The sequence below is a fragment of the Camelus bactrianus genome, chromosome 28 (genome assembly GCF_048773025.1).
Source record: "Camelus bactrianus isolate YW-2024 breed Bactrian camel chromosome 28, ASM4877302v1, whole genome shotgun sequence".
NCBI lineage: Eukaryota > Metazoa > Chordata > Mammalia > Artiodactyla > Camelidae > Camelus > Camelus bactrianus.
The window spans coordinates 15,893,570-15,921,563 of record NC_133566.1 but is presented as its reverse complement, the minus strand read 5'-3'; the positions used below and the strand labels follow the sequence as shown (position 1 = coordinate 15,921,563).

The following is a 27,994-nucleotide window of genomic DNA, read 5'->3' as shown; positions in this document are numbered from 1 at the left end:
CTCTCCTCTCTCAAATGAACTCAGCACATCGAGAACGAGTGAAATACCTGGGATCCTAGCGTACACCGAGTCCATGTGAGCTTAATCTATGACCTAATTCCTCAATCCTGGACGTCTCACTTCTGGGACGCCCGGGGCCACCCTTTTCGGGTTTTTTTTTTGGAGGACCGAGGCGGTCTGCGCAGGCGCGCCTCTGGCCCCGCCCACGGCCAACGTCATCACGGCCGTTACGGCGCGCAGGCGTTTCGGCGCGCGATTTAAAACCAGCTCTGGAGACGCTGAGAAGATGGGACCTCCCTGCCCGGGTGAGGCTGGGTGGGCCGGAGGCGCCGCGGAAAGGGCCCGGTGCAAAGAGGGGCTCCGGGCGGCAGGGCCGGCGGGCGGGCCTGAGCGGGGAGTGCGGGTCTCAACCTTGTTGGCCTTGTTCTCCGCCCTCCTAGCGGGAGGCCGGCGGGCGGGGGGAGAGGAGGGCCGGCGCGGGGTGGGCCGGCGGGGATGCGTTCGCCCTATCAGGGCGCGGCTTCGGCCCGCGCCGCTCTTCCGTCAGTGAGCCGGGGGTGGGACGTCTGTTCCCCAGCGCTCCCGCACCTTGCTCCCTGTAAGGAGGTTTTCCTGGAATGTACGTTAGTTGAGGGCCATGGAAGCGTTGTGGTTACCGCTGTGTGCTTAACACGCGTGTGTTTATTTTCACATTCGTTCAACAAGTGTGAAGTGCTCCCTTTGGGCCAGACCCTCTGTCAGATGTAGAGATACAGTAAAGAACAAAACAGATAAGATCCCACCCTCTTAGAGCATGTATTTTAGTTCGGGAGATAGACAGTAAAAGAAATAATTACAAGTGAGTACTCAGATTGAGAAGAGCAGAGTGGAGGGAAGGTTTTAAGCAGATTGAGGGGAACGTGTTCCAGGCCGAAGGAGCAGTCAAAAAAAAGGGTGATGGGGCAAGCGGGAAAGAGCCTGACGTGGGAGAGGACCAGGACATGGTAACTGAACAGTGAGTGAGGGACAGGTAAGCAGGGCCTTTGTAGATCTTGGTAAGGGGTTTGGAAATTTAGTTACATTTTGGACATGGCAAGTGGCTTACCCGAGGCAGGTGAAGGGGTCAGTAATCTTGGATAAGCGCGTGACACTCAGGGGAGTGATATGGGCTGCTCAGGGAAGTGGCCTGTGGACTGAAAAGTAAATTTGGACATCATATAGATGGTGAAACCATAGGAACAGGTGAGAACACTAGGAAGACCCTGTAGAGAAAACACTTGGGACCAACATTTAGAGGCTGGTTAGAGAAGGAAGAACTGGAGAAACTCAAGAGAGAGTGGTTTTACAAAAGCCAAAAATGTTTCCAGAAGCAGGGCATTGTCAACTGTTGCAAATACGGCTGACTCAGGAGAGATGAGGCCTGAAGAGTGACCACTGGGTTTGGCAACATGGAATGTGTGGGTGATGATGACAAGACAATTTTCACAAAGTGGTGGGCATGGAAGCCAGGCCAGAGGGGTTGAAAAATGAGTAGGAGGTGAGGAAGTGGATGCAGAAAGTGTTTTTGAGTTCAGTAACTATCTGTTGAATGAACAAATGTATGATGTAATGTATAATGTAATAATGTATATTGTAAAAAGGGAAGGACAGAAGTCAGGGAAAGATGATTCTGAGAAATAAGATGATTCAGAGCCTCTAATTCCCATTTTGAGTTTCCCTCTTAGACAAGTTCCTCCTTCAGTGCTTTCTATTTCTGTTAAGGTCTCTTCTCCCAAGGTACAGCTCCCTTCCCTATGTTGCAGTGCTCACATCCAAGTAGTCACAGGTACTCTTGATTCAGTCTCTAAAAATGTCTCTTCTCTCCTTCCTATTTTTACTTTCTTTTTCTTTCATTTGTTTTGACTTCAGCTGAAACTTATGTTATCATACTCTTCGGCTTGGGGGAAGCTATCAGGGGCACATGTGAAGTTGTTCTTGTATTTTTAATTCTCATTTATCCTTATTCATTCCTTTCCCCTTCCCCTCACATTGGCAATCATTTAGTGTTTATTGTGTATCACTATTTTTAATGTGTTCCTATAAAATGTGTTATATTCTGTGTATATTTTTGTATCACCAATTCTGAGCCAGCTGATGTATACATTCTTATTCTCATTTGGAGGATGAAGAAGCAAACCCTTAGAGCATTTACTTGCTTAAATTTTATCCAGCTAGTAAGTGATGGAGCTGGAGTGTGAAGCCAAGCCTTCTGATTCTTAAATCTGGAAGCTTTCCCCCCAGGTCTCTCAGTTCCTTCATCTCTCTCTCAGTCACCTTGTTTCTTGGCCTACCATAGTCGCTGTAGCCACTCACTGTCATAGTCACACCCTGGACCTTGCCATTGTCAATAGCTGCGTCACAATATCATTTAGTTCATCCCACTTCTCAATCACTCCTGTCTTTCTAACTCACTCCCTCTTGTTCCCCGACTCCAACAATCTTTCGACCCAGCAGACCTATATTCTACTTTTCACTGTCTTTCGCCTCTCTTGTGTCCTTGTTCCCCTCCTTACCTAGCTTACATTCAGTGGTTAGTCAGTGTAATCACTCCTTTTCATACACCCACAACCCCTTGCCCTCCTCTTGCTTCCTTACTCTTGCTTGACAAAATCACAACTCTGGTTAACCCCTACTCTGCCCCAGCCCCTGCACACCCAGTGGTCTTATAGGGACCGTAAAGCTGCCCAGCAGTCATGCTGTTCTCCCTGGTTCATCCACTCTCCTAGATGACATGTCTTCCTTTCTGTCCTGAAAACTCAAGTACCTCCTCAGCCCTCACCTTACCCACGGAGTTTTTGGTTTTTATTTGCTTCGTGTTTTACTAAGAAAATAAAAGCAATCAAAAGAATATCAACAAGTCCACCATTGCACCTGCTCCCCTATCTGCATCTGTGCCTCTGTTCTCCGCCTTCCTTCCTTTGGCTGTGGATGGGCTCTCTGGTCTTAGTGAGGCAACTCCTTTATCTGCTTGAGTACATTGTTCAGCAACTTTTACCCTTTCTTCTTTATGATCTTGGTGAATAATGGCCCATCCAAAGTTGTCTGGAACCTGTGAATATGTTATCTTAAATGGGAAAAGGGACTTTGCAGATATGATTAAGTTAAGGATCTTGAGATGGGGAGATTATCCTGGATTATCTGAATGGGCCCAATATAATCACAGTGGTGCTTATGAGAGGGAGGCAAGAGGGCCAGAGTCAGAGAAAGAGAGGTGATAACAGAAACAAAAGGTTGTAGTGGTGGGAGAAAGGACTGCAAGCCAAGGATTGTAAGTGGCCTGTAGAAGCTGAAAAAGGCAAAGAAACAGATTCTTTCCTAAAAGCCTCCAGAGAGAATGCAACCCTGATGACACCTTGATTTTAGACTTCTGACTCCAGAACTGAAAGAGAATACATTTATGTTGTTTTAAACCACTGAGTTTGTGGTAATTTGTTATAGCAGCAATAGGAGACTAATACATTCTCTTTGTTTTGTTCTTTCTACCAAGCTGGGTTTTTTTTTTTTTTCTCCCTCATCTTAAAATTACTTTATTGACCTCACTTCCTTTTCAACTGCCTCCCTCCAATTTCTCTTCTCCTATCTTCTCTTTTTTTCCTTCTCCTATCTTCTTTTGAATCTATGCCCTTTTGACTCTCAAGTTGTCTAATTATATCTGATTGCTTGGTTAACGTGATGACTGCTGGATCTTTTGTTGTAAAAGACATTTTTCCCTTTGCAGTTAACAAGTAATCTGTGGGCGATTCTTTGGAACATTCTATTTATTGTACATATTTGTGTTGTTTATTGTCTGTCTCCCTGCTGGGATTAGAACCTAGCTTGTCTGACATGATAGCCCACCCGTCAGCTTTATCTCAGCATCTTTTCTTCTCTGTCTTGCCTGGCATTATGGTTATACTGTCTGTTGTTCTGCTAGTTGGTGAGCTTTATCAGAGGCAGCAACTTTCTCTTACCCACCTCTATATCTCGTATAGTACTTTAGGTTCATAATAGCTGCATAGTGTATATTTGTCCAGATTGGCAAAGAAGCATCAGAAACCCATCACACACATCATCCACCCGCAAAGAAACCTGAACTGTAGAGGTTCTAGCTGTAGAATATTAGAGTTGGAAAAATCTTGATGGGAAATGTGCAGTAAACTTCCACCCTGTGATAGGCCCAAGCCCCTCTTTAGACGCAGGACATGTCCTGTTAAAGGTTTCTTGATCAAGTGTTTTGTTCCATCACTGTCAGCCACAATGAATAACTCTCCTTCAGAGACCCGTGGACGCCCCCACAGTGCCTCCTCACCTTCAGAGCGGGTGTTCTCCATGCCCCTGCCCAGGAAGGCCCCTCTCAACACTCCTGGCACCCCGGTCCTTGAAGACTTTCCTCAGAATGATGACGAAAAGGAGCGACTGCAGCGGAGACGCTCCAGGGTCTTTGACCTACAGTTCAGCACAGACTCACCTCATTTGCTGGCCTCCCCCTCCAGTAGGTGAGTGGGCTCTGGACTGCCTCAATGGGGCAGCCACCTTGATGTGGGTTTGCATCACCACTATACCTTGTGGATTCTGGGTCTGGATTTTGAAAAGTTACAGTGTCATTGATCCTTACTGGAGTTTTTTGTTTTTCCTTTAGGAATATTGATATTTCAGCTGCGATTCCTAAATTTACAAACACACAGATTACTGAGCATTATTCCACTTGTATCAAACTGTCCACTGAAAATGTGAGTATCTGCTGGTTTATCAGTGAAGATTTTGCTTCTTAATCAGAGAGGAAATCTAGCCTTGATTCTATAGAGAATGCATGATCAGTGATTGTGCACTTTTATTCTCCAGTGACTCTTCTCAATGCTGGTGGAGTATTGTTTTACTGTTTCTTACAGACCTTTGATGCCCCTCTGACAGGTTGCCTGCCCCCTGCAGTATGTCTAGAGAGGCAACATGGCCTAGGGGTTAATAGAGTGAGTTCTAGAGCTAAATAGTAGGGTTGTGGGGCTAATTGTGAGTTCTAGATCTAGCCTGAGTTGGAATCCTGTCCCTGCCACTTACAAACTGTGTGGCCTTGGGAATTCACCCAACCACTGTGTGGCAAGGTCCTCCTCTATAAAATGAGAATGAGAATAGTCCCTGCCTCAAAGTTGTTTGGATGGTGACTGAGCCCCTTTGTGTCAGTGCTTAGAATGGGGCCTGTGCACAGGAACATTCAGGAATTGTGTGCTGTCACTCTGGACCTTGAGAATGAGGAAGTATAGGTATGGATTTAACTTTGTCACCAAGTATTCATGGGAATTGATATCTGTGTTGAGATATGGGATATTCCTGTTTAAAAACTTAGCTTCCCCCATCAGGGCAGCATTATTTATGTGAACCTAGGCTACAAATAACAAACCTTTCTGCAATTTTCTGTTTTCAGAAAATTACTACCAAGAATGCTTTTGGCTTGCACTTGATTGATTTTATGTCAGAGATTCTTAAACAGAAAGATGCCGAACCAACCAACTTTAAAGTAAGAAGGATGTCCACCTTGTCTTGCATCTGAATTAATGACGATGATTGCTGATACTTAGCATAACACAATAGTTGAATCCTACAAATACATGAGAGCCTTCCTTGTTTAAGACATTTTATTAGCTACTTTACTTTCTTTCCTAAACTGATGAAATGTAGAGAGGATATCTTTCCATTATGTTCTGTTTATTCCCTGACAGCCTTTGAGGAATCTTTGTCATTTTTTTCTTAAGGGCAAGTAAATATTTTATGAAGATTGCTGTGTTTCGCCTGTTCTGCAGTTCCTTTTTATGATCCACATCAGTACAGCTCTGCTTGTTTGACTAGGTGGCTGCTGGAACTCTGGATGCCAGCACCAAGATCTATGCTGTGCGTGTGGATGCCGTACATGCTGATGTATACAGAGTCCTTGGGGGGCTGGGCAAAGAAGCACCATCTCCAGAAGAAGCAGAGAGCCACGGTGCAGGTATACGGGTTGGGATCTGGATGTAAGAGGCTTTTTAAAGGGCATCGCAGATAGTTGTTTGAGTAATACACTAGAATGAAGTCACAAGAAGTCAGTTATCTCATTCTGTTGAAGACATGCACACTTTTAGGACTGTGTTTGAGAAGGTACTCAAACACTAGATTCGTTTTTCTTCGTAAAAGACAAGGACCTTAAAAGCTTTTAGATTTTATTTAAGCAAGATTGAGTAAACATCACCAACTAGGGAGTTTCTGATTTGGTTGAGGGGGAGAGAGGGGTCTTTGGAAATCGACTTGTCTCAGAAGCCAAATACTTAATCTGGTAGTTTTGTTTTTCCCTAAACTGCAGATTAGATGTGCCGGCTGCTTTGAGAGGATGGTACATGTTTCAATTATGATCACTCTTTAGAGTTCTGAAAAACTTGGATTAGTAAGTTCAGTTACATGCTCCAAAGCAACCCCTGCAGTGCGTGGTCTTACTTCCTCTTCTAGATGGAAGTCCAGCCGAAACAGAAACAGCCAAAAAGGCTCCAAAGCCAAGGAAGAAGCACTCGTACAAAACCATCGAGCAGAATATAAACAACCTCAACATGTCTGAAGCAGATCGAAAGTGTGAGGTGAGGAAGTGTGCAGTGTGGTCTCTGACTAATTCAGAGCCTCAGGGGCAGAAACGAGGCCAGGCTGAGCCTGCCTTGCTGGTATATGCTTGGTGAGGCCTCGAGGGAGTACGATGTTCAACTGGTATCTCTGCATTATTGTCCTTTAGCTTTACAGTGAAGACTGAAGCGGGTAGGTGACAATTTTTCTCTATTTCAGAATGATTGAGTAGAATGAGATGGCAAATTCTGAGAAATTCAATTGATTAAAACATTTATTTTCTTCCGTAGTATATGCAGCAGTGGTAATGATAGCTAACATTTACTGTGTGCCTTTGGCACACGGCAGTGCCCTAGGCCTGTGGCTTATGTTAACCCATTCAATCCTCACACCATCCTTGTTACGTTTTATGAAGAGGTAATTGAGGTGCATGGCTGTTGGGCACCTTGCCCAAGATGACACAGTTAGTAAGCAAACTAGGCTTTGAAACTAAGAGGTCTGGCTCCAGAGTCCTTGCTTTAAACAACCTTATATGATTTAGAAAATCCTAAGCAATCTGCTTAAAGAAATGGTACTAGAGGCCTTTTTATAATTAGCACAGTTTATTTAAAGCAAACATGTTGCTACAATTTTCTTTTTTTAATTTTGGTGAACATTCTTGTACATATTTGCATCCTTTTGGGAGTATATCTGTAAGAAAATTCTGAGGCATGGAATTTCTGTTGCCCTCAAAAAAAGTTTGTACCAATATACTCTCCCACCAATAACGGACTAGATTTTTTCTTTGTCTTATCTCCACAACATTTGTAAACGGTAATTAAGGTCATGAGACTGAAACTGATCACCAAGGGAACGCGAGTATTTGGAAAAGGATGAATCCTGGGATACCCCTATCTTAAGAGTTCCAGACAGCTAAATAAGAAACATCCAGTAGGTAGGGGAAAACCAAGAGAGTGAGGTATTGAAATGAGAGTTTCAGGGAGGGGAGAATGATCAACCATGTCAAATACGGCGCCCTAAGGCCATGGTGAGCTAGGAGAAGGGGGCCCGGTGGAGCTGCAACTCAGACCTCCAAGGAAGGGGTGCGGCTTGGATGATGCCAGTGTCCCTGAGTTTGGCGGAGAGGCTCACGGGCCCAGGACCCAGACTCTGAGGAGGGCACGCTGGCTGATGCTGATGTGTCTTACTAGCACACAATGAGGAAAAAGTGCAGGCTAAATCCAGCTACTGCCACAGGTGGGACCCGCTGCTGCTGGGTAAAGAAGCACTGCTGGCTGACACTCCGCGGCACGGGAATCCTACAGAAAGAAGTGGGTCCCTCCATCCTCTGGCCCTGCAATCTCCCTCGAGTGCCCCTTTCTGCTAGCACGGCTGAAATGTGGCCTCAGACCCTGCATCACAGAGCAGAGCACAGCGGGTGGATTTGGAGTTGAGTGGCAGTAGCTTAATAACTGGCAGGAGGCAGAGTCTTGTAATACCTACTTTTAAGAAGGGTCTTTTGGGGTGGGCAGGGAGAAAGCAAATATGAAAAATGTTACCCATTGAGGAATCTAGGTAAAAGTTACACGGAAGTTCATACTACTACTTCAACATGTATCTTTAAAAATTTTTTTTTTCTTTTTTCTTTTATATATGTATTTATTCTTTTAGTAAAGTATAGTTGCTATGCAATATTATATAAATTATGGGTATACAATTTAGTGATTCACAATTTTTAAGGTAATAATCCATTTATAGTTATTATAAAATATTGGCTGTATTCCCCATGTTGTACAATATACCTTTGTAGTTTATTTTGTACATAATAGTTTGTACCTCTTACTCCTCTACTCTTATGTTGTCCTTCCCCTCTTCCCTCTCCTGACTGGTAACCACTAGCTTGTTCTCTGTATCTGTGAATCTGCTGCTTTTTTGTTACATTCACTAGTTTGTTTTTTAAAATTCCACGTATAAGTGATATCATACAGTATGTCTTTCTGTTTGACTTATTTTACTTAGCATAATGCACTCCAAGTCCATCCATGATGCTGCAAATGGCAAAATTTCTTTCTTTTTTTTTATGGCTGAACAGTATTCCATTGTATATATACCACAACTTCTTTATTCATTCATACTTAGGTTGCTTCCGTATCTTGGCTACTGTAAAGGATGCTGCTATGAACACTGGAGTGCATATATCTTTTCAAATCAGTGTTTTCATTTTCTTCAGTCTTATACCTAGGAGTGGAATTGCTGGATCATATGGTAGTTCTATTTTTAGTTTTTTGAGGCACGTCCATACTGTTTTCTACAGTGGATGCATCAATTTACATTCTCACCACAGTATCCGAGGGTTCCCTTTTCTGCACACCCTTATCAACATTTGCTATTTGTAGCCATTCTGACAGGTATGAGGTGCTATCTCAGGTTTTTAATTTGCATTTATTTGATGATTAGCAGTGTTAGCATCTTTTCATGTGTCTGTTGGCCATCTGTATATCTTCTTTGGAAAAATGTCTGTTCTGGTCTTTTGCCCATTTTTCCATCAGGTTTGTTTTTCTTTGTTTGTTTGTATTGACTTGTATGAATTCCTTATATGCTTTGGATATTAACCCCTTATCGGTCATATCATTTGCAAGTATTTTCTCACATTCAATAGGTTATCTTTTTGTTTTGTTGCTGGTTTCCTTTGCTGTGTAAAAGTTTTTAACTTTAATTAGGTCCCAAAAGTCAGGAAGGTTATCTTAGTGTTTTCACCTTTAATATGGGTCACTGTACAGTTTTCATGTTGGCTCTTTGAAATGCTGAGTTTCATTAACTAACGACTTAAGACCTCTAGGGGCTCCAGGTGGGAAACCATTGCTGCCATGAACATTTGAGGAAGGGAGTGAGAGTAACACCACTGGTATTTTTAGGATAAGAAATGGGAGACACCAGAGACAAGGGTTAAATCAGGCAAGCGTTATATTGGTGATGATGGGGGTGGGAAGGAAGGGGTGGGTGGTAGACACACACAGAGAGGAGAACCCACTAGGTGTATAACTGACTGGGTGAGGGGTAGGCAGACGGGGAATGTCTGGGACGAGCTGATCAGGAAGTGGGAGGAGAACCTCAGTTCTGGTGAGCTGGGCTTAGGGTTAAGGGGGGCTGGGAAAGAGCCAGAGAGCCACATCTGTCCTCCTATTTAAGGCCCCTTCTCTCTGTAGTAGCCACATCCTGAGACATCAGAAAGACCTGTGAGCCCAGTACCCAACCTTCCTGTCACAGGGCCTCCTGTAGGGTCCCTGGTGGCTTCTACCCTCTTGCCACATGTGTGTGTCTTGCTCTGTCCTCATTCTTACGCCCTGTGCCTGTTCTCCTTTGGTGCCTGGGGACACATAGTTATGCCACTCCTGCTCCTTGACCTTGGAGGTCTTCTTACAGTTTCTCTCATGTTTAACCCAGCCATCTAGCTCTGCTGACTCTGCCTGTCCTTTGCCTGGATCTCTTAGTCGTGTTCTTCCAAATCTTGGAAAATATTTCTGTTCAGAGGAATGATGGGATCTTGTGAACAGATCCATCACACAGGCAGAATTTGTTGTGTTGGCATTCTACTAGCGATAGATGTTTGAAAACAGTGACTATGGAAAGGGACCAGCAGAAGGATACTGTCCTGGTGTACTATGAACGGACTGACACGGTATAAGCTCGTCACCACTTACGGTGCATGACAACGGTATACCTTATCCATCTGACCACATACAGCCTTTCTTTTTAACTGGGATGGGATCTTACCTGATCATTTACAAAGCCTCCTCCCCTTTTTTGGTCATGAGCAGAGACATTTCAATCCAGTATATGCAGCAGTGAATGAGCAGGGTCCAATGATGAGATTTTCTATTTCCTTAGGCTACATCCCATAATTCTTGGGTTCCCTCTGTTTTTGTGCTCAGATTGACCCCATGTTCCAGAAGACGGCGGCCTCATTTGACGAGTGCAGCACAGCAGGGGTATTTCTCTCCACGCTCCACTGCCGCGACTACACAAGCGAGCTGCTCTTTCCCTCCGACGTCCACACTCTCTCCACTGGAGAGCCCCTTGAGCTGCCGGATTTAGGTTGGGTGGAAATGAGTGATTTAAAAGGTAAGACCACATTATGCCTTTCACCAGAACATTTTTGTCATCAGAGAAGTTTCCATAAGCCCATCATGCTCTTATGTTGCTTATTTACCCAGAAGGTTCCTCTGGAATGCCAGCGTGGCCATTTTTTCTGGAGAAACTAACTTTTTGTCCTCTCCACAGCACAGAGTCTATAACAGTAGTAGCCAGCACTCACCATTACTTATGGTCTGTATGTGCCACGCCCTTTGGGTACCCTGTGAGCAGTCAGGTCTCACAGTCACCTGGAGTGTCAGGGTTTGGGCTTGGGAAAGGGGCTTTAAGAGCCTTGTTGAGCCAGAGGCCTGGTTTTCACTTATTACCAATCCAGGGGTCCTGAGGAGAAGAGGGCTTTGTGCATTGTTTTCAGACTCCCGGGTGGTGGCCTGAGAATGGACCTGTCCTGTTGTCAGCCCCTTTTATTGGCTTGGCAGTGATTTCACCACCCCTCCCCCAATCCTACCTGTCCATGGCCCCTCTGCGGGGATGGGGAGGGTCCCCTGAGGACGTGGCAGGCGCAGGTAGGTGTGAAGGCCAGGCTCACGATAGCTATACTTGCATGTGTTGCATGAAATTGATCCTCCCCTGCAGGGCTGTGCAGGTGTCCACGGTGCCCGTTCTCCTTTCTATTCTTGTCTAAGATTTGCTAAGTATGACTGTTTTATACTAACAATTGTCCAAGTTTATGCTCTTAACTGGGACTCTAATCCTGGTAAGTATATCTGTACCTCGTTTAGTTCGGGACTAAAATAAGTAACGTTGCATAATTGGCTGTGCACTTTTTACACTTTAAGGAAGGGTTTTTGATTTCCCAATTCCATCGTAGGGCGTGGAGCCCATTTCAGAGTCAGATGTCCATGCTTCAGGTTTCTGCCCCGGTGTCTTCCTAGTTCCTGGAATGCCGGCGCAGAGCCGCCTCCAGTGCGGGTGTGCGCCTGAGCCTCTGCGAGAACCGGAGGTGGCCATGCCTGTCCTCCCGTTGTGCTGCTCTGCTCGTCTTGTGGGGGTGAGGGTGTCTCCTCCTGCTCTGATCCTTCTTTGTGATCTTCCTGCCCTCCCAGCGCCCTTGCAGCAGTGTGTGGAAGATCGCCAGATCTGCCCTTCCCTGGCCGGGTTCCAGTTCACTAAATGGGACAGTGAAACACATAATGAGGTGTGGTCAATTTTTGGACTTCTGAGGGCTCTGGGCATTTCTCCAACTGCTTGTGGTTTCAGTGAGATGGCCTAAGATTAGTTCTGCCCAATGGGAACCAAGACTGTGGCATCATTTTTATTTAGCCAGCAGTACAGAAAATATTTCCTTTGGCATCTCTGTTGGGACTAAATCCTAAGGCAGTGGGGGGAGTGGGTTGTGTGTGCCAGCAGGCCCATTAGACAGCTAAATGAATTCTGGGATCAGCTTTGTCTGTCTCCTGTCTGCTTCCCTAGGGTAAGGCATCCCTTCTGTTCTGGGTGCACAATTTTTATCAGGTTTACTCTCAAACCTGGTTATCCCAATGGTCCTTTAGGCTGCTGTCAAGCTTGGGGAATTTCCTGCTCTTTGGGGTTGAGTCCCTTGGCACAGAGCTTCCTGAGAAATTGTCATGTGCAAAGCTTTCCTCTGTGTATTTTTAGCCCGGTCCCCTTTAGCCTACTTAGTACAACTTCCAAAATAAATGGTCTCCATGGAAAACAGTTCTCTCTAAACATGTAGTTAATGGATGCAGATTCCTGTTTCATGTTTTACAGAATGTGCCTAATGACAATACTGCTTCCTCCTGTGCCGCACAATATAAACTTCCTTAGTGCTTTGCTGTCGTGAGAACACTGGCTCTGGTGTTTAGGGGGGAGGGTGACACTGGAATTTAGGGGCAAGAAGGCGCCTCCAGTGAGGCCATTGCTCCAGCGGTGACTGGGGTGGTGGCGGGGATGTGGAGAACTGGAGAGCTCTCTCTGTTCCTTCCAGTCGGTGTCAGCCCTGGTGGACAAGTTTAAGAAGAACGACCAAGTATTTGACATCAATGCCGAGGTGGAAGAGAGTGACTGTGGAGACTTCGCTGATGGGCCCCTGGAGGATGACTTCGATGCCACTGATGAACAGGACTGCACTGCAGCTGGGGATCACACAGAGTTCAGGAACTGGAAGGAGCCGTGCCACGTCCAAAGCTGCCAGTAAGATTCCCATAGGAGTTTTCCCAGATTTCCGGCTGGGACGGTCTCATTCCGTTTCTGTGATTGCCTGGGCTGGTGTGCCAGGTCATCACACAGGCTGAGCCATTCTGACTCACGGTGGAATCAACCTGCCTTTGAGTGTCAGCTAAGACACTTATTGCTCATAAAACTGACACTGCAGGAGTTTGTAAGCATAGAACTAAAATACATAAAGTGCTGAGTTACAGTGGCTACTTCAGTGGTGGCTGTCCTCACCATCACTGTTTAGGTAGCATGGAGCATGCTCCCTTTTGAGGCCCCACATGTGGTCTGGGTTTTGGCTGAATCACTCCACATCAGTTATAGACAGAAACAGACTTATGTGTTGATTACCCATAAAAAGTGGCCCCTGCCTGAAGCATTAGGCAAAGAGAGAGCTGGGCAGTGTTGGGTCATTAGATAAACCAGGGACAAGCAAAACAGGGAAAACTAAAAGAGCAGGTAAAATTGAGCATATGGGGTAGGGGAGGTGGTAGAACTGGTCTCTAGTAATTTGAATTTTTGATTACTCTAGTAGGCATCATACAAAAATCAGAATTTTGTTGGCTTTTATCATATGTGTTTAATATATTAATATTGTTTTAATGAGTATGATCTGGAAGCAGGATTCCACAATCCTGCAGTGCCAAGGGCCTCTAGAGGTCTTGAATGGTCCTGGGTGTAGCAGATACCATGAGACTAGAACAGACGCTCTGATAACTCCTGTGCCTATAGCAGCAGCTTGGCAAACCTGGGGATAGCAAAGCTGGTTCGGTATGGGTGAGACTTTAGAAGCTGTCCAGTATAATTTCCCAGAGAGGCAAAAATCCTTTCAAGAGCATTGATTGAGTGTCTCCAGGATAAGAGATTGTTTTCTTAAGCTCACTTTGTCTGCCCATGTGGGAAATGATTAGATTGATAATGCCTCTTCAAATCTGAGTTGAAGTCAAGGGCCTGAATGTTTGGACCTCAAGGCAGAATTACCCACGTAGGTAATTTAGAACCTTTAGAACCCTCCTCTCCTGATTTGTGATTAACGAGCCTATGATTTTGTCCCATCTTCTAAGAAGTGACAATGGTAGGCAGGTTGGTAGGACAAGGTCTTTTAATATCATTTTCAAATGTCAGAGAAGAGCTCTCATTTTTCCTAAACAATAGGTGACATCTGAGGAGCTGACATAGCAAAGGTCTTCAGTCTCTTCCATTTTGTTATTTTGTTACGACCTAGACAGTTATTTTGAATAAATTTTGAATTAACGTCTCCATTTCTCTCCCCAATTCCAGACAGAACAAAATCTTACACTCCATCCTTCTGAGCACATTAGGGGCAGGGGGCTTAGGTTCTGGTCTAGGGTTTTGTCCATTTTAAAATCCCTACCCCTGGCATGGTGCTAGCCTTTCCCAGGGGCTCAGTAAGTGTTTGAACTGAACTAGACCTGACCCTGCTGTGGACAGCTGTGAGCTGTGGGGCAGGTGACATCACCTTTGGGGTCTTTGTTTTCTCACCCATAAAATGAAAGATTGGGACTAGGTGATAATAGTGGTATCTGATATTTACTGAGCTCCTTATTATCTGACTTTGTGCCAGGCACTCTGTGCCAGGTGCCTTACCTGCATTATTTCACATAATTTATGTAAAATATAAAATGCAATCACTTAATCATTGCAACAACCCTATAACTGGGTCCTGTTATCCCCATTTTACAGTTGAGGAAAGAAGCTCAGAGAGGTTAAGTAATGGGGTAGAGCTGGGAGTCGCCCAGCACCTTAGCCCAATCCTGGTGGCACATAATAAGCTGTGGGTGGCAGGTTCCAGCCCAGAGCATTTAACTCAGTGTCTCTGATGCAAAATTACCCACCAGGCATCACATCACGGTTTCCCCAAATCTTCCTAGTGCTTGTCCTGTGCACCCAAGGGTTGAAAACACTACTGTACTGGAAGATCTTTAAGGGCTTCTCTAGCTCAGGTGGGTGGGGCAATGCTGAATTATAAATACCAGGCATGTCTGAGAAAGTGCTTTGTGTCCAAGAGTAGCTCAGGCAGCCTCCCTCTTCCTGCAGCAGTGGGCCGTGTGCTCTCTAGCCGATCTCTCTGGGTGCAGGTGTGCCTTTGCCAGGTGCTCGCTGTGGTTAAAGATCTAGTCCATGGTCCAGGCCCCGACCACAGCCTGCTCTGTGCTTGCACGAGTGAGGCATGTCTGCTGTGTGCTGGAAGGCAGCTGGGGGAGCCCTTTGACCTGCAGGTATTGGTGCAGCTTGGCTGAACGGGCACTAGGTGGAAGGAGGGGCCCTGCGGTTGCGGGCACAGGTAGAAGAAATACAAAGACTTCCTCCAGAGGGGATGAGCGGTTTGATGGCAGGCAGGCCTTGAAAAACAGGTAGGCTGGATTAGGTCAGCTGTTGAGTGGGGGAGCTGGGACCGGTAGGGAGCCTGCCACATAGCATTGTGTACTGAAAGAATTACTAAAAGGCTGGAGTTCAAGCTTCCAGGGCCTCAGTCCAGCTCTGGCACACAGACTCAGAAGATGGGAGCCAAGCTCTTAATAGCCTTGCCTACAAGTTCCCGATAAATTCCCAGCCCAGCCACCAATGCTTGAACAGAAGACTCTCTATGAGAGTTGGTGGGGGTGCTCCTGAAGCTGTCTTCTTTCTCCCTGTGGGGTTCACACTGCAGTACAGTTAGTTCTACAGGCTAGGTATTTACAGACTAAAAGTGGGAATTTTTTAGTATATTTTTTAAATTGTTTTAATTACATGATAAATATACAAATAGAGTTTACTGGGTTTTTTTAAAAAAAGATTTTGTAGGTAAAGGCAAAATCCCCTTTTAAAGCTTTTTCAGCTTATTCCATAAGGCTTGTTACAAAGGGGATTTATACGTATGGCTCAGCACAGGTGAAAAGGCCCCCACTGGGTGAAGTTCCCTCGTTGCCTTTACCCTTAGAGGGGAGCACAGCAGCACCGACAGGCTTCCCGACGTGACAGGCCTGCAGGTGAAGGCTACCTCACTGTTCTGGTACCCTGCAGAGAGGCGAAAGCCCAACGCGAAACTGCCATGCTGGACTGGCCACTTAGACCCTTCACATACAGCAAAGAATAACGCTCGATGGCTTAACAGATAGATTATAAGGCGGGTGGCCAATCATTTGAGGGACATAAATGAGAATAACACCTTTCTCACCTTTAGTAGGAACCCCAGCAGTGTCAGTGCAGCCCTCATGTACGGAAGGACGGTGAAGAAAGAATGAGGTTATTGCCTTGTGCAGCAGGAAGCCTTGTGTGTGGAGAGACCCTGGGGCTGGGATTTAGGGATTTCTGTCCAGCTCCTAGCTCTGGCGTTTTGCTAGCCGTGTAGTCCTATATAAAAACTTAATTTCTTTCTATCTCTGTTTTCTTGTCTCTTAAATGGGAAAACTTGCATTTTATGAAGCATCCAAAATACTTGTATAGATATGATCGTATTGTTATAAAGTGAAACGAAGCAACAGCACTTTGATGAAGTGAAAGCTAGGGGTTATTAACAAGGAAGTATTTATATCAGACTTACTCTTAGAAATGTTGCCCATTTGTGCAAAAAGTAGAGTCTTCAGCTGCGTCATGTGCTGCCTTACATGTAACTACACCGTGTTGGGTATATTGACACGTGCGTGATTGTACATGTAAAAACATGATTTCATGTGTGTTGCAGAGAAGAGATGATTCCCCTCGGGGATGGAGACATCTGGACCATGTGTCCCCTTCTATCGATGAAACCTGGAGAGTATTCCTATTTCAGTCCCCGTACCATGTCGATGTGGGCTGGCCCGGATCACTGGCGCTTTAGACCCCGACACAAACGTAAGGACTTCTAGACGGAACTTTAAGAAGAGATAGTGTAGATGCCCTGCCAGTCAGCAAGCAGTTCAGCCGAGGAAGGGAAATGCCAGTCCTCCTACACCTCCTCACCAGCTGTAGAAGTACAGAGAAGCAGCCTTGGTTGGACAGTTGGTTGGCCTGGCCTGGGATGAGGGATCAGTTAAGAGTGAAGCCTGTGAGTGGGAAGAGTCAGCGCCTGGAGGCAGGCCAGCTGGCTTGTGACTTTCACTGCCCCAGTGCCCACATGACTTCAGATGGCGGCCAGAGGTGGGAACGACCCCCAGGTTTCCAAGGGCCTGTGTGAGTAACTGCACAGGCAGCACTCTGCAGCCTCCGAAGGGCTGTGCCAGCGTTAACGTGTTTTGCATTCTCTCTTTGAAAAGAAGTGATTAACTAGTATATCTTTTTATTGTGTTTTGTTAGAAAAAACACAAATTATAAGTTAAGGATGAAAATTAGGTGTATGATTTGCCTTTCCTGGTGCTGTTATGATGCTCAGACACAAATGCTGTCTTGTGGTTGATAAGGCTGCCAAAGGATCTTGCGAGATGAGTAGACAGGCCACAGAGGTGAGTGGTGTTGACATCTGTGTTCATTTGTGCAGAAGGTGCTACCTCACACTCAGAGAACAGAAAGAAGAGCACAAAGAAGGATTTTGAAATAGACTTTGACGATGATATTGACTTTGATGTATATTTTCGAAAAACAAAGGTTTGTGCTGGATTTATTATTTGTGCTTTCTTTTTTTTTTTTAACATTTTTTATTGATTTATAATCATTTTACAATGTTGTGTCAAATTCCAGTGTTCAGCACAATTTTTCAGTTATTCATGGACATATACACACTCATTGTCACATTTTTTTCTCTGTGAGTTATCATAACATTTTGTGTATATTTCCCTGTGCTATACAGTGTAGTCTATTCTACAGTTTTGAAATCCCAGTCTATCCCTTCCCACCCTCCACCCCTCTGGTAACCACAAGTCTGTATTCTCTGTCTGTGAGTCTATTTCTGTCCTTTATTTACGCTTTGTTTTTGTTTGTTTTTGTTGTGCTTTCTTAAATTACTCTTTGCACTCCTCTTTCCTTTTAGGTGTGATTTTTAAAAATTCATTATAAATTGAACTCTTGAAGCAAATGGATGGCTTCATTCTCCCTTAATCCCTAGAAATTAAGAACTAGTTCCAAACTTGGTGGCAGAGAGAATCAAGTTTAGAATATGAATAATATTTTAACAGAATCACCCCTTTACACAGAAGTGGGAACTCTGATGGCAGATTAGTCCTGCTCAAACCCTTCCCAAGCATCTTACAAAAAAAGTACACACATACACACACACCATTTTTTATTAAAGATACCTAAAAACTTTTTTTTTTTAATTACTAGGCTGCTACTATTCTGACCAAGTCCACTCTGGAGAACCAGAATTGGAGAGCCACCACTCTTCCTACAGACTTTCACTATGAGACTGAAAATCTTGTCCAGCTGCACCTCAAACCAGGCACCAGGGTAAGCTGTTCTTTGGATCCTTGAGGTCATGTTGTCGAACCTGCTTATAGCATCAGAGGTGTCAAGTGGTTGGCAGTGCCTTCGAGGAAAAGGAGAGTCTGTGTTATGCAGGGAGTTAGCGGGAATCTCATGGGTAAGGCAGAGCTAGAGGGAAGCGCTCACAGGACAGATGCTCACTAGAGCCTTGGAAACACCTGGTCGCACTGCTGGACACTGGCCTACATGCCGAAATGCAAGGGCGGTAAACAGGTAATCTTTTCACAAGGTTTTTACAAGATGTTAGCTATTTCTTGTTTCTTTGATTCTTTCACTTTCTCATCATAGTTGTGGATCCACTAGCCAGATACTTTCACCAGGCCGCACTGCCTCCCCCGATCAAGGTGTAGATGCCCACTGTGACACTCAGGGTAACAGAGGTGCTGAGCGTCTGTGCAGTCCTGCCTGCTCTAGACTGGCTGGTATTGCTCCCCTCAGTTGCTGTTCACTGCATTTGTCTGTGGCTCTTCTGGTGATGCTAAGCAGCAAGTGTCTATGTCTGTTGCCAGGGTAACCAGGCAGTGGTTTTTGCTAAGTTCCGTTTTTTGTGCACCCTCTGCTCATTTGCATTCCTGGTTTAATCTTGTGGTGTCAAGTATACAGTCTATAGTTTCCTCTTATTTTGCCTTTTTCTCCACAGGTCTTAATGATGTGTATACCAATTCATTGACATCTCACGTTCTGTTTTTATAATCCAACATTCATAATTTTCTTTCTAATCAACACTGTTCACTTAACAGAAATACTCTTAAAAATGCAGAAAGTACTAATATAATGTTATATGTCAATTACACCTCAATTTAAAATAAAAGAAAAAAATGCAGAGATGCCAGGTTGCAGCCGTGGTAACAACAGTGCCATAGTCAGTGTTAGTTGGATGCCAGGGCAGCTTGCTCTGACCAGAAAACAGAGCCCTCAAGGGAGGAGGAGCAGAGCCAGGCTGCTGGGGAGCTGCAGGGAGATGGTTGGACACTTCCATCACTCCCACCCCGCCCGGCCCATCCTCCAGCTGCTCTCCACTGCCACAGGCCACATTTTTCTCCCTCAGGCCCTTATTAGCATTTGAAGAATGTGGCTTAGATGGTAATTTGCATATTCAGATGTGAGGGTGGTGGGGCAAGGTCATTAGATCACTGCACTCCAGGAGTTGTTTTTAATGTGTGGGGGTTTTTTCAGAATTGTTTCTTACAGAGAAAAGAACTCTTGCTTCCTGTTATCCACAGGAACAAGTTTCCCTGCATGTAGTAGGGCAGCCAGGCAGCCAGAGAGTCCTCATCCTTCTAGCAGAGTTAAACTAGGAAAATGGAAAGTAAACACTGGGCCAGTAAACACTCAGTTTGACTAGAGTCTATACAGATCAGCCACCCATCTGGTTTAATATCTTAAAGGGTGATTCTTATAGCAACCAGCCAGTACATAAGGGGGTCACACACCCTTCCTGAAACATTTCTTGTAGACTATGGACAATTCAGAGTGTGTCCAGAGGAGAGTATTCTAAATGGGGAGGGATTTAGAAACTGTAATATGAGGAACAGTTGAAGAAAGTGGGCATCACTAAATATCTATTGTTTAATTTATTTTTAGGTTTGTATTATAAAATCATTTGAGGTTTTTTGGCTGCTTTTGGAGTATACAGTTGTATTAAAATATTCAGTGTGCTTTTGTAAACTGTACACACCTTTAATTCCATTTCCTTTACCGAAGAGACATCCCAGATGAAAATCACTGGTCCAAGGGCCTGCAAATATCTGAAGGGCTGTAGTTGGTAGGCACTCGCAAAAGAGGAGGCGGACTGGTTCTGTGAGGCCCTCAAAGCGGAACAAGGACCCATGGATATGATGGCAGGGAGAGGAGCTAGTGTCTCTCCCTGCAGCTGTGTGGGGCGCAGTCCTGGCCCCAGGAATGGGACCAGCTGCCTTTGATTTAAAGCAGTGATTGAGTTTTCTGTCAGAATGCAACAAGTTTACTTCTTTTTTCATATAGCTGTAGGTGGTTTTGTTTTTAGTGAAGAAACACTTTTTCAAATGAAGCTGTGTGCAGACCGAATTGCAAACCAGCCACTCTGGTCTGGGATGGATGGCAGCGCGGAGCCCTGCTGCCCTGGGCTTACTCTAGAGTGGAGTTGAGCAGTTAGTTGGAAGTTGGCTGGATCAGATGGCCTTTCAGGAGCTCTATAACCCTGAGTTCTGGGAGATGATTGTAGAAACTAAGGTCTTCTCCCCAACCTAGTTTACTAGCTGCCTTTCTAGAAATTGCTTTCAGCAGTTGTTCTTTCCTTCCTCTAGTTACTTAAGATGGCCCAAGGCCAGAAGGCATGGACCGAGCATTATGAAGAAATTGAAGACTACAATTACAACAACCCCAACGACACCTCCAACTTCTGTCCTGGGTTACAGGTAAGCAGGGCCGAGAGCTCTGTCCTCTCTTCTAAGCAGGAGAGTCTTTCTCTCCTGCTTCCTTCCTCACCCTTTCCTACATACCAGAAGGCTGTAGGAAATTCTGGATCAGGTGGGGGGTTGTGGATGGCTGTTCTGCCCCAGGCATCATGGAGCTGAGGCAACAGCCTCCAAGCTCTGAATGCAGGAAAAAAGTGGGCATATTCCAGTAAACAGTCAACATGTGAATGGAGTCTGTAGCTTGTATAAAGCCCCAGCCTTGGCTATTTTGGGATTTCAAAGAGAAGGAAACACTTCCACTCTTAGGAGCTAGTATTTTGGCTGGGGAGACATAACACAGACATGTGAAGATACTGTGTTCTAATGGGGAAGAAGTATATGGAGTGGATCTCAGGAGACCAGGCTTGTAGCTCTCGTTTTGATCCCATATTGTGAACTTGTATAAGCAACTCCCCACCTTTACATTTTAGTTAGACTAATCTCAAAATTCCTTCTGTGAGTCTACAAATAAGATAGCAGACAGAAGTGTAACAAAGTGGCGGCGGCGGAGGGGGGTGGGTGGTGATTAGGCCCCAACTGTGTCCCTGAAGGTGGGGAGAGGAAAAAGAATGGGAAGAATAGTTTATTCATCTTATTTTCTTACTTGGAAGAGAGGTAGATGGTTGTATTTTAGTGAAAATCCAGACTGACCTCTTGACTAGTGCTTCTCAAACTCAGTGTGCATAAGAATCACCCATATAGTCTTTTAAAAACCCCAATTCCTGGGCCCCACCCCAGAGGTCTGGTCTGTTCCTGCTGGGCTCAGTCCAAGAATGACTTTGTTGCCAGTTCCCAGCAGGACCCCTGCTGCCAGCCAGTCATGTCTGAAGTGTTTTAAGAATGCTTTCTGTAAAATGAAATCCTAAGTTCATTAGAAGCAAAAGGACACTGTGGCTGTTGTGATTGTTGGATTCCTTTTAACTCTCACTACAGAGGTCTTAGTTAACAGACGACTCCCCAGTAGGGTTTATGTGCAACAGGAAGATGACTGGAGGCACCTGGAAGCCCATCCTAGGTTTGACTCAATGTCACGAACTCTCGCGCGCCCTACTCTTGCTGCCTACGGAATCTGTTTCAAGGGTATTTCTAAGCCCTTCCAGCAGCTGTGCCAAACCTAAAGAGCTATTTCCTTGCCCAGGCTGCTGACAGTGATTATGAAGAGTCAGATGACTTATTTGTGGGACCAGTTGGGACCTCTGACCTTACACCTCATTCTGGCCAGCCGCCTACAACAACACAAGACAACAGTGACGTGCCTCAAGTCCAGGGATTAGACATCACCACTTATGGGGAGTCAAATCTGGTAGCTGAGCCTCAGAAGGTAAGGATGAAGCCAAGAATTACGTTTGATGTTGTTTGTGATCTATTTAATTTGCCTCTTTCATGAGAGTCACATTGGTCTGAGCTTGGGTTTTTTCCTTCTTGATTTTAACCCATTGCTAAGTGACTGATTCTTAAATAAGGTTGTAGTGAATGAACTGATGCTAGTTATGTTTGTGTGGAACTAGCCATCTCTCCAAAGATTGTGATAAAGCATATGACTAGGGGCAAGCCAGTCACAAGGAAAGTATGTGAAAGAAGACTGCAGGCAGAGAAGGTGGGTTTCTGTGCCGGTTGTGCTAGCTACTTGGCACTGGAAAATATTAGCCGGATTCAACTCATTAAATTATCATACATCAAGCATCTATTCTAAACCGACAGGCTTGGTGCCTTCATATATATATATATATATATCTGTATATATATATATATTTGTTTTTTTATTTAAAAATTTTTTTAAATTGAAGTATAGTCAGTTTACAATGTTGTTAATTTCTGGTGCACAGCACAATGTTGCAGTCACCCAACTACATATATATATTCCTTTTCATATTCTTTTTCATTATAGGTTACTACAGATATTAAATACAGTTCCCTGTTCTATACAGTAGAACTTGTTTATCTATTTTGCTTTCATATATATTTGATTCACTTATTTCTTTTACACTGGAATTCCAGGATAGCCTTAATGAAGATTGCACTTGATCAAAATGAAATTGGACTGAAATGAGGGACTCTATTTTAGTATATCCAAAGAAAGCTCTGTAACTTTGTGGTTTAACCTAGATTCTTTGTTTGAACTTCAGACTTTCTTTTTACAAAGAGCTAATGGTAAACGTTTCTTTCTTCTGCTTAGTTTTACTTGTCACGTACCTATTTCAGGTGAATAAAATTGAAATTCAATATGCTAAGACTGCCAAGAAGATGGACATGAAGAAGTTGAAGCAGAGCATGTGGAGTCTGCTGACAGAAACCCCCAAGCAGGTGGGCGCAGAGGTAAGGTGTTCTGCTCGCTCTGTAGGTGCCCAGCACGTAGGAGAGCAGCTCTTGTCTGAGCTCTAAGACCAATAGCGCTAATGTGGAAACCATCCATTCAGAAATATAGGAAAACATCACACCTTTGAAAGAGAAATGAACCAAGTATATGAATGGGCAGGTCACAAAAATGGTGATACAGATGGTAAACCAGTGTGTGGGACATTATTCAGCCTTGCTGGTAATCAAAAAATACAAATGAGAACATCTTTATGCTGCTTTAAAATAACAGCCTTAGCAATTAAATGTTTTTTGGTGTAGATTGGGGGAAAATTGGAGTACTTATTCACTGCTGGTGTAAGTTAAGTTGATAAATGACCCTTTTGGAAAGCAAATTCTAACATCTCAGGTGCCATAAAATGTTTAAGCCCTTTGATCTAATAATTCTGATTTGGGAAAGTAGGAAAGTAGTGAAATACATACACATATTTTATATGTATATTAAAAATGCTGTCAAATTTTCTCTCCTTCAGAGCAAAGTGAACCCTTGATTAACTCTTCCCAACTAAGTGGAACTCTCTGCTTAAGTAGAATCCTTCCAACTTGTCTTCCAGACTCCTTCTGCTCAGCTTTCCAAACTCAACCCATTCTATTACACCTTCTGTTGTCTGAGAAGTGAAATTTCATGATTCAATAGAAGACTGAGTTGTGCAGTCTTAGATGTCAGATAAAGCTTCAGTCATATTCATTAGGTTTTATCAGTTAAAGGAGGATAGGATGCAAATGTAAAAGAAATGTGCCTTTTAAAAAGTAGGAAGAGGCTTCTACTTAACCTCTGAATTTAAGTGACAGAATCCAGGGATTCTGGTTAATTAAAGGTTTATTTAAACAAGCAACTCTTTATTATGAAAATTTTTAAACATTCAAAAATAGAAAACAGGGGGAAGATATAGCTCAGTGGTAGAGTGTGTGCTTAGCATTCATGGGATCTCGGGTTCAATCCCCAGCACCTCCATTAAATAAGTAAATAGATCAACCTAATCCCTCTCCCCTAAAAAAACCCACTCACAATTTTTTTTAAGTAGAAAATAGTATAATCAAAGCCCATTTCCAATAGTTATCAGTGTTTTATCCATGTTATCACCCATTGTTGTCCCTCCCCCCACACCATGTACAAATTCTGAGTTATTTTAATACAAATACCAGATATAATATTGTTTCATAATTCCTTGCTTGGCTACTAGCAAGGAGGTGGCCCCTGTTTTGTGTGTGTTTAAGTTTAAGTCTACTTTTAGGTATGGATCCTCTGCTGTTCTTGGCTGTGTAGTCCAGTAGAAGCTATAAATGATTGTGGCTTTTTGTTATTGTTTTGCCATTTTTTTCTTACTTTGTTTTTCAGAGGGACCTAGAAGCCTCTTTGCAGTTTTTCCTTTACTGGGATTATACTGGCCACCAACATCCACATTTGCCATAACTTGGTTAGTGTCAGTGTTGTGGTCCAGAACATACCCTGAGCAGAAGTTTGGCTGAGGCACTGGGTCCCTTTATAGATCCTTTTTGTTCAAAGTGTACCTAAGAAATCGTTTTGATTTTGATCTGATATAGGTTTTTCTTTTTAGAAATACAGCTTTACAAGTTTATGTTGCTCTCTCAAAAATGTACTGGCCCCAGTCTGATCTGTGTCTTTCTGTTAGGCCAACCACAGTGAGAATGGACAAGCAGGGGATGCAGTGGGGGTGGCTGACAAGAAGATGCTCAGCGGGCTGACAAAGGACCTGCAGAAGAGGTACAAGCCACAGATTCGGGGCCCTGCCCCCGCCTCCACCGAGCTCTGGCTGAGGGAGCTCCAGCCCGAGCTGTTGGTGTGAGAGACCCCTCCACACACGCCCTGCTGTTTTAACACTTTTGCGGTTTTTCCATTTCTTCTCTGCATTGGTAAAAGAGTTAATATAGTCCAGCTTTAAAAAGGCATTTTTTTCCTGCACCAGTGGCTGGACTGCAACAGGAAATATTTAATTTCCCAAATAAACAAAAAACCTGTCTCTCAGGGAGGGTATAGCGCAGTGGTAGAGTGTGTTCTTAGCATTGCTAGCGGTCTTGGGTTCAATTGCCAGTACCCCCGTTAAAATAAGCCTAATTACCACCACCCCAACTCCTGCCTCCCCCCAAAAAAACCTGCTTCTGAAAGGCATCTGAAATATTTTTTTGTTTCTCATTAGTTTATTCATTGGACATGTGCATTCATACTTGATGAAAGAGCCTTTGTTCCTAGAATTGCAGTGACAGCTAAATCCTTATTTGTCTCCTTGTTTCCCAGCCTGCCTCCCCTCATGGCTCAGAACCTCTCTATACCTCTGGCCTTTGCGTGTCTCCTACATTTGGCCAATGAAAAGGTAGGTAAACCTGGTAAGTGTGGGCGTGTTCTCTATCTGTGATAACCTTTTGGAGCTTTTTATTAGTTGTGGAGTACCTTTAACCCAGAGGGTTAACCAGGCACCTAAAAATAGCTTAGAGAAAGGCCATCAGGTGTGATCAGAAATGAAAATTATGAGGATCCAAATGGAAAAATATTAGATGCTGAAATTGTGATCTATCAGTTTCCATCCTGAAAACATAAAGTGCTTTTACATTATTGGGTGTCAAAGGCCTTAAAGGCCAAATCTTGTCAGAGCCAAAGTCAGGACATGTGGGAAACGAGGCGGGGAGAAGAGGTGAGAGAAGAGGCTGGAAAAGAGACCAACGCAGGAAGAGATTAGAGATGGGGAGGCAATACTGGCAACGTGGAGCCACCGTGAGCCGTGAAGAAAGCCTTGGGAATAGAGATGTCTGTCATGGGGACGGAGGCAGCAGAAGTGCTGGCTGTGACAGTGTACCTGGCTCCTCCCTGTGCCACGCCAGCCAGCAGAGCTGAGTGGCTGTGGGACAGTCACTGAAGGGGCAGGTGGAGACCCATCTTCTCAGGAACCTGTGGAGGCACCCCAGCCAGGCAGCCAGCAAGCCCGTGTGTTGGTGCTGCTTGAAGGCTGATGTCCTTTACTGTCCTCAGGACCGTGGGCTGGGCTGTAGTATATTCCGTGAGCATCACTAGGGCTTGGGGCTGGCTCTGTTCACAAGTACCACTGCTAAGCTTTTCTGGGTGAGGCCTGACTCCCAGTCCGTGTGTTCTCTCAGCACGCACAGGCCTCTAAAATGTATGGTGCCTCTAAAGCTCAGAAACTTACCCTGAGTCACAGGTTCTAAGAGTGTTGGTGATTTCACTCGGTTGCACCAGCCCGAGAATCATGCTGCACTGGGCCAGGGTGCCTTTTGCTGGGAGAGAGCGGCTCTCTGGCCCTCACTCAGTTCCCATAGACTGGGGCCAAGCAGACACACTGCTAAAAAGCATCCATGGTTCCAGGCTTCACCGCGGTCCACTGCGCTCTGGCTCCAGCACTATTCTGCCTACCCCAGCGGCATTGCCAGCTTTGCTCATTTTGCTGTGATCAAATCTCTCTCTAAGGGGCCCCAGAAGAATCGGGAGATGGACCATGACTCGTTGGGCTAAGTACTGAGGCCACTGCTTGGGCCTGGCTTTGGGCTATTGAGAAGATTTGACTGGTAACACAGTCCCTGACAGTTACCATGATAATCTATAGGGATCTGTGATAATTGAGAGCTTAGAGCCACCAAGAGAAATCTCACAACACCTAGTGCCAGGATATGACCCACCTTTTGGCCTTCCTTCTGGTTTTTCTCTGCCATCTGGTTTTTTCAACCATCTGGCTTTCATCAACCACTCTGCCATCTGGTTTTTCCAACCATCTGGTTTTCATCAGCCACTCTGGTAATGAGCTCCCCCTCATATACCCACCGAGAAGTGAGGTTTGAGCTGCCCATCTTGAGCAGTGGAAGAAGGTACACTAAAAGGGTGCAGGGCTCTTGAGTGCCAGCACACCACACCCACCTCCAGTGCCGGGAGAGGGGAGGGTGGTTATGGTGAAGTCAGGGAAGAAGGGCTTCTGACCATTGTTTCGTCCTGAGGGAACAGTTACCTGGAGCTGGTGGCAGATCTACGGGCAGGAGGTCAGGGAAGAATTGGGAGGCAGGAGAAAGGCCTATGTGGGGACAGGAGAGAGAGCGTAGACATAATGGCCATCATCAAGAGGTGAGGTTCTGAGGCACTGCAGGGGTGGGGCTAATGAATGTGTGTCATGGTCCCTGGGGGCCTCCCTGTCACTTCCCTCAGCTCCTTCAGGGCAAAGAGCTTAGCTTTTGAGCCCTTTACAGAGAGATTATTGTAAGAAGCAGAGCCAGAGAAGGCTTGCTTTTTGCTTTTTCCTCTTTCCTTCTGTGATTGGCAAGGATTTGGAACCAGCTTCATCACACAAATTATATTTGCTGTGACAGTTTTACTTATAATCAATGGGTCAAACCTCATTCTTTGTGGTCACTACCTTGTTACCTCCATTAGAGTTTGTTGGATGATTGTTGTATTCTCTGTATACCAAAGTTCATGTGTGTTTCATCTTCCTTTAGAACCTAAAGCTGGAAGGAACCGAGGATCTTTCTGATGTGCTCGTGGGGCAAGGAGACTGAGTTTACGGGGAGAAGTCCTCGCTTCTTCAGTGACCAGCACATCTACACTCGGTGCTACGATGCTGTGGGCTTGTGGCGAGGCTGCGGCCAGCCACCAGAGTACCTACTTCTCTTTTGCTCTTCCTGTCTCCTTCACCATCTGGGAACCCTGAAGCTCTGTCCTTGATAAAAATTTTCTGCTCTGTGGTGAGGAGGAGGGAGGAGACGGGGAGGATACCATTTGTGATTATGGAAACTGTGTCCATCTTTTGTATCCATGTATAGTTTGTCTCCTAAATTGCTCTGTTGTTTTCCATACTTCACTCTTGTAGAAAAGAATTCCCCAGTAGGCACTTGTCCTTTAACAGCTACCAAATCCATGTATATAAAATACATCATATATGTGCTTAAAAATGTATATATATGCTTAAAAATAAAATCATTCTAAATAA

At 44.7% G+C, this 27,994-nt stretch overlaps 1 protein-coding gene across 3 annotated transcripts; it reads left to right on the top strand.

Moving 5' to 3' along the window:
* The first annotated feature begins 202 nt into the window (after nt 1-202).
* On the top strand, nt 203-27,994 carry NCAPH (non-SMC condensin I complex subunit H). 3 transcript variants are annotated; one of them, XM_010959030.3, is made up of 18 exons: nt 203-305; nt 4,274-4,493; nt 4,637-4,727; nt 5,417-5,509; nt 5,839-5,977; nt 6,469-6,593; nt 10,485-10,674; nt 11,751-11,842; nt 12,635-12,840; nt 16,547-16,695; nt 17,318-17,424; nt 18,100-18,222; nt 20,544-20,654; nt 21,832-22,014; nt 22,896-23,009; nt 24,683-24,774; nt 25,306-25,381; nt 27,504-27,994. In XM_010959030.3, the coding sequence occupies exons 1-18, from the start codon at nt 287-289 to the stop codon at nt 27,561-27,563; spliced, it is 2,190 nt and encodes a 729-aa protein (XP_010957332.2). In that variant the 5' UTR covers nt 203-286; the 3' UTR covers nt 27,564-27,994. The 3 variants fall into 3 exon arrangements, with proteins under 3 accessions (XP_010957332.2, XP_074210588.1, XP_074210587.1); XM_074354487.1 differs by having other exon boundaries at nt 251-305; nt 4,250-4,493; nt 22,896-22,997; XM_074354486.1 differs by having other exon boundaries at nt 254-305; nt 4,250-4,493.

Bases quoted from the DNA above. Each gene is read 5' to 3' on its own strand.
- NCAPH (XM_074354486.1), top strand. The intron at 6,594-10,484 runs GTGAGGAAGTGT...TTTTGTGCTCAG, and splicing joins AAGCAGATCGAAAGTGTGAG to ATTGACCCCATGTTCCAGAA. The intron at 11,843-12,634 runs GTGTGGTCAATT...TGTTCCTTCCAG, and splicing joins ACAGTGAAACACATAATGAG to TCGGTGTCAGCCCTGGTGGA.